This window comes from Phaseolus vulgaris, chromosome 4, assembly GCF_051622355.1.
Source record: "Phaseolus vulgaris cultivar YP4 chromosome 4, ASM5162235v1, whole genome shotgun sequence".
Classification (NCBI taxonomy): domain Eukaryota; kingdom Viridiplantae; phylum Streptophyta; class Magnoliopsida; order Fabales; family Fabaceae; genus Phaseolus; species Phaseolus vulgaris.
In genome coordinates this window covers 45,566,335-45,572,785 of record NC_143501.1, presented here as the reverse complement: position 1 = coordinate 45,572,785, position 6,451 = coordinate 45,566,335, and the positions used below count along the sequence as shown (strand labels likewise).

The 6,451-nt window shown below is 34.8% G+C and overlaps 1 protein-coding gene across 1 annotated transcript; it reads right to left on the bottom strand.

The window, feature by feature from the left end:
* Nucleotides 1-214: 214 nt before the first annotated feature.
* On the bottom strand, nucleotides 215-731 carry LOC137838882 (Bowman-Birk type proteinase inhibitor). Its single transcript, XM_068648095.2, has one exon. The coding sequence runs from the start codon at nucleotides 682-684 to the stop codon at nucleotides 322-324; it is 363 nt and encodes a 120-aa protein (XP_068504196.1). The 5' UTR covers nucleotides 685-731; the 3' UTR covers nucleotides 215-321.
* Nucleotides 732-6,451: the final 5,720 nt, after the last annotated feature.

The window sequence follows — 6,451 nt, the reverse complement described above, 5'->3', positions numbered from 1 at the left end:
TAAAACAAACATGTCATAGTCATGAGCTCACTACAATGCCATTGCACTGTTCTCCACTTTAAATTTTTCATTATACTTAGAATGATGATGTAATACGTTTTCTTTTGCAATGATGGTGCTTAGTATTAGTATTAGTAAACCTATTTTTATCATACTTTCGTGTTAATCTCTTATAAACACAGAAACTTGCATCAGAATGAAGAAGACCTAGATATGCAGAAAACAGGAACCTTTATTAAAAGTTTATTCATCTCCTTACACAGCGAACAAAGCCTGAAAGGGCTTCATCCTTTGAGAGAGAGCTTACACAAGACTCCTTCACTAGTTACCCGAGTCATCATCATGACTGGGCTTGCAAGGTTCATAGCAGAAGTCGTTTGTGTCAGTACAAACACACTGCGCAGGAATGGAAAGTGTGCAGATACATGATTTGCATTCTGAATGGCACGAATTCAACCTCAAGTCTGAGCAGCGGCATTGAGGAGGTATTGACTTTGTGCATGCGCAGTGATCACAGCATGCTTTTGAAGACTCAGAGGGCTCATCAGTGGACTCATGATGATGACCACTTTTCATGAGTAGGCCTAGCTCAGACAGCTTCAAGCTAGCAGTGCAAGTTCCCAGAAGGAAGAGTAGCACGAAGCACACCTTTAGCACCATCGTGTTGTTGTTCTTCAAACCCATCTTTTGTTCTTGCTGTTTGCTGTGAAGAGAAAATCCCCTCAAGAGGGTTATTTATGTAACAATATTTTCAGATGGAACGAGTCCATGACTGAATTATGAAGCATTAATAGTGATGTTTTCGTTGTTTTCTGCATTGAAATGTGAAAGGTGGCGCACATGCACGATACCATGCTTGAGTTTGCTTACACGATTGCTAAATCAGAAAAGTGAGGTGTCACAACTACCCATATTTTTGTTCCATTTCTTATTTACCTATAACAATCTCAACGTAGCATGTCAGTAAAAGTATAACTTTGAATTATAACAGTGAAAGTTTATTAGTCCATATATATGTCTTGTTTCACTATGTGAATTTTTTAGTACAAACTTGTGATTCATCCTCCATCCATATGAAGTCATTAATTTCCTACTGCTATTAGTTTAATACTTCTTATTTCCTCCATCAGCTGGTTCAACTGAGTTAATTCCCTTGGTACCAGCTTCTTCTCTACAGAAAATCAAATTTTAAACTACTACTTAAATCTGTAATTGAAGTATCTTTCTGAGAGTTGAATAGTAAGAATTCCATTTTTCCTACACCAAATCCTTGAACCTGGCTCCATATGCCAAGCATCGATGATCCTAAAAGGCTTTGATTCCCGGTCGATAACTAGAGACTTCACCACTATAGCATAGTGGTCTAAAACCACTCTTTGTTGAATATATTGCTTGCTTAATGGCCACTTAAAAAGTCACTCATCAGAGACAAGCACCCTATCTAATCTGTTCTTAGTTGAACCATTTGTTTTGTACCGAGTATACTTCTTGCCAACTATTGGTAATTCTACCATATAATTCCTCTCAATGAAACTATTAAACCCGGTGATTTCTTTCTTTTGGCAACCCCTTGTGCTAACACCTTTCATTTCATTCGTATTCCTGATGACATTAAAGTCACCACAAAAACACTAAGCAAGATTCGGATATGCATTTTTAACTATCGTCATATTTTCCCACAGGGCAACCTTATCATTCAAGTTGCATGCTGGATAGACATTGATCACAACACATTTAGAACAAGAATTAATATGCTGACCGAATATTACTATGTACCCCCTTCCCACATAATAGCTTGCATAGGAAAAAGCTTCTTTGTGCTTGTACTGGGCAGAGTGCTCAAGGCTCAGTGATCGATGGTCGAGTTTTGGTTCATGGTATAGGTAGGTCAGCTCAGTTGTTGGGCCAACAAAGTTGCTCATGTGATTGGAGCCAGTTTGGTTAGTAAACCCGTTGTGGCATAATTAAAATAACCTTTTATACGTTAGTATAAGGCTACTAGTAAAGGGTATTTTTAAACCTAGGGGTATGTATAGTACATGTGGTGTCTAGGTCAAGTAAATGTTTCTTTTAACTTAAGTACGTTTGTTCTAGGGCACATAGTGGTTAAGTTGCATGCGTGACAAAAAATAGCGTTACACCATGAGTAGGGTGTCCATTTAAGCAGAATATTCCTCGGATGTTGGCGCATAAGTTGGTGCCCTCCTGTGAGGTAGTTGTTCTGTTATTATTTTATACTCTCCTTAGAGATAAGATTCATTTTTGTTGCAGCACCTTGAGAGAAAGTGCCCATAAACAGAATGTTTTCCTGTTGAGTATGCTTTCAATTGAGACTAGATTCTTATGAGAGAAAGTTGTTACAAGATATAAGCTATAAAAGGGGGTTTGAGACCCTAGGTAAAGGTACGTTGTTTCTAAGACTAAAACTCAATACTTCTTAAATTCTAGTAAGCCCTTACTGACTTGATCGTCGGAGTGCAATCAACAGGTAGGACTCCCTCTATTTCAACGAAGCCACGTTCCAGTGCAACAAGAGATAGAACAGATTTCTGAAGAGACAGACGGAATTAGAGCTTGTCACCAAAGTCAATAGGCGAGAGCGTCAACCGACAAAAACAGTGCCACATAGTTAAAATACTCCCCGCACCATTCTCACCTTCATTATAATTATAATGATGATGTAATACTTGAATCTCTTTTCCATGAAGACAAAGGATGCAAATAGACAAGGCCTAGTAATCATGGAAGCAACCATAACATGCATGTGTGCCACCTTTGTAATGTAATTCAGAAAAGAGTACAGAGTAATGGCATTAGGCTCCAAGCCAAAATATAAAACTGTTCAGAGTAAATATGTCGGCACCCTTCAATATCACCTTTTTTTCTCCAAAGAAAATATGGGTTTGCAATGTAAGTGATAGTAATGACCAACATGGTGGCACTGATTGTTATGTTCTGTATTTGTATTAGAGTTTGATTATTTTTTTGAAATGATTCATAAATTTATTTTTTTCATAAATAAAATGGTGGCCTAGTATTAGTATTAGTAAAAGCTGTAATATGTTTTCTTTTGCAATCGAGGTTTTTTATTATCAGGGAATTGTGTGGCATATAGGAAGGTGGGAATTAAGAATATATTAAAATCATTCAATAAAAAATAATTTTTAAATATAAATAATTAATTGTTATATTAATTAAATTATATATTATTTTAAAATTAAAAAATTATTAATATTTAAATTAATTTATATGATAAATAGTTTTTAAATTGATATCTAATTAGTTATTAAGATTTTAGTTATTAATTAATCTAAATAATTAATACCTAAAACTTTAATTGTTAATTATTAAATATTAGAAACTATTTATCATTATTAGAAATTAATTTAATTATTAATAAATTTTTTAATCTTTAAGTTAATATAATAATTAATTAATTTTAGTTTTTAAAACTAATTTTTATTTAATAATTCTTTAGCAGTGTATTTAAGCATATTGTAATTTATACTGGGAAAAAAGAGAGTAGAAACTGCACTTATATTACTTGTACTTTTTAAATGGTTGGAGCCCTTTAACAACTTAGATTTTGATTTATAAATTTTGTTATTGTTGATAAAAAATATATTTAGTTGTAGATGGGAAATATATATATGTAAATAACATATTCAATAAATATATTATTAATATGGGTGAAAAAAATTTATAGTTTCTTTAAATATTTAAAAGATAAAGACTTTTTTTTATCGGCAATAAACAATTAAATTAAATCGGTTCACTTAGGGGTGATCCAACCCTCATACAGAGAATAAAAGATAAAAGTTCATTTTCACCTTCATATCTAAAATTCACAGATTAATCCTCTACTTCTTTTCCAACTCTAATAACTGAAGAAAAAAATCAATGCACCAACATTAAATCGAGTACATACATACCAACGGTTCAAGACACCATTCAGAGAATGAGAAACTAACTGACGATATCTTTGAGTTGTTCCAAGACCAAACCTTGACCTCTTCTAGAGAAAAAACTTCAGTATGATTAACCACTCCTCCTTTAAACAAACAATTATTCCTGTGTCTCCAAATCTCACTGACCAAAGTTATCCAAATATTACACATAGTAAGATTAACTAAATTAGGTGCATCCAAAATTTTGAAGTGTTCAAAATGTGACCCGAGAATGATAAGATCAACTGAATTCAATCCTAACCAGTCATAACATAGGTTCCAAATTAGTCAAGCTACCCTGCAATCGAAGAATAAATTATTTGTTGACTCCTTTGATAACCTGCATAAGCTGCAAAGATTACACTCAATCTGTATCCCCCGTCTCACCAGATTTACCTTGGAGGCTACCTCGTTTTCAATCACCCTCCAAGTTGTGACATAAGCTGAAGGCAACGCTTTAATCTTCCAGAAAAATTTGTAAAATCTCGACTTCTCCTTCTCCCTTTAATAGCCCGTAAGCAGACTTGACTGAAAACACTGTTGTCTCACTATCCTTCCAGACCCATTTATCCCCTATCTCCGACTCAATCCTCTTATTAGAAATTGTTTCTAAGAGCTGGCTTACTTGATCCTCCTCCCAAGCAAACAAACCTCTTCTCCACCTTAAGTTCCACTCCCATACCTCATTAGCCCTTGATCCACATTCACTTATGTTTGCTTCCTTAAGAACAGATAAAGAGAATAACCTTGGGGAAAACCCAATTATCTGACCAGAACAAAATGTCTTTCCCATTTCCAACCTCCCAATTAACATAATCTTCAAACTTCCTTCCCCACTTCTCTTAACTCCATACCTTCATCAAATCTCTCCACCATAAAGAAACTTTGCTATTATCATAATGAAGTTCCTTTAGGCCTCTCCATCCGTCATACTTAGAATCGATTACCTCCCTCCATAACCCTCCTTCATCCGAGTTCAGACGCCATATCCATTTTCCCAGTAATGCTATATTAAAACTTCTAATATTAATAATTCCTAGCCCACCCCCGTCCTTGGAATTGCAAATCTTATCCCAAGCAAGCCATGCAATCTTCCTCCCTTCTGACCCCCAACCCCATAGAAAATTCCTCTGTAAACTCACAATCTTCTTCAACACATTAGACAGAATCTTAAAAAGAGAAAGACAGAACAAAGGTATAGACGATAAAACGGACTTAATCAAACATATCCTCCCTGCCATCAAGATGCATCTACCCTTCCTACCTAGTCTTCTTTTTATTTTGTTGACCACTTCGTCCCAAAATTCGCCCCTCTTATGGCATCCCCCTCCAGGTAACCCCAAATACTTAAAAGGAGTTCTCATTATTTCACAATTTAATACAGACGCGAAACTTAGAATTTTCGTCTGTTCCACGCCAACCCCACCAATCCTACTCTTGAGGAAATTCACCTTGAGACCAGAAACCAACTCAAAACAGCTCAACATGACCTTAATGTTAAACACACTTTTGATATTTGCCTTACAAAAAAAAGAAAGTATCATCAGCGTATTGTAGCATATTTACCTTAATCGACTTTTTGCCGATCTCCAAGCCTTCAACCAATTCTTTCTCGACTGCAATCCTAGACACCCCTGCAAGACCTTCGACCACTATTAGAAACAAGAACGGAGATAAAGGGTCTCCTTGTCTCAAGACCTTCGACCACTATTAGAAACAAGACCTTCGACCACTATTAGAATAAATTCCTTAGTTGGACTCCCATTTACTAAAACTGACATCAAAGCTAATTCCAGGCAAGCCTTAATCCAAGATATCCACTTTTTACAGAAGTCGAGTCTGCCTAACATATAATAGATGAAATCCCACCTCACACAGTCATACGCATTCTCATAATCCACCTTGAAACACACACAACTTTTTTTCTTCCTTTTCATCTTTTCTATTACTTCATTGCCAACCATAATGTTGTCCAAAATTCCCCTTCCTTCAAGAAAAGCGGACTGTCTGATATCTATTACTTTACTAATCACTTTTTTCAATCGGATTGACAAAATCTTCGAAACGATCTTATACACACACCCTACCAATGAGATAGGTCTATATTCGCTAAGATGTTGCGGGTTATCGTTCTTAGGTATCAAACAAATAAACGAAGCATTAGTCCCCCTAGGCCACCTACCATTGACCACTTAATGTAAAATAATAGTTTTGTATATCTTTTAGTGTAAAAATTTCCAATTATTGGATAAAGTTAAAACAATCTAAAAATAAGTTAATTACTGAGTGAGTTTCTTTATAATAGAATTAGACATTATTCAAGTATTTCATATTAATTTATTTATTAGTTGTCAATAGAAAAAAAAAGTGTTTCTTAAGAATAAGCATGTAAAAGTGTTTGAACTCACAAAATGTTCCCTATTGCTAATAACAAAAATCTCTACATCAATCAACTTTTTTTTTTATCAGCAAAGAATTAATAAAATTAAAAATGGGACACTTCA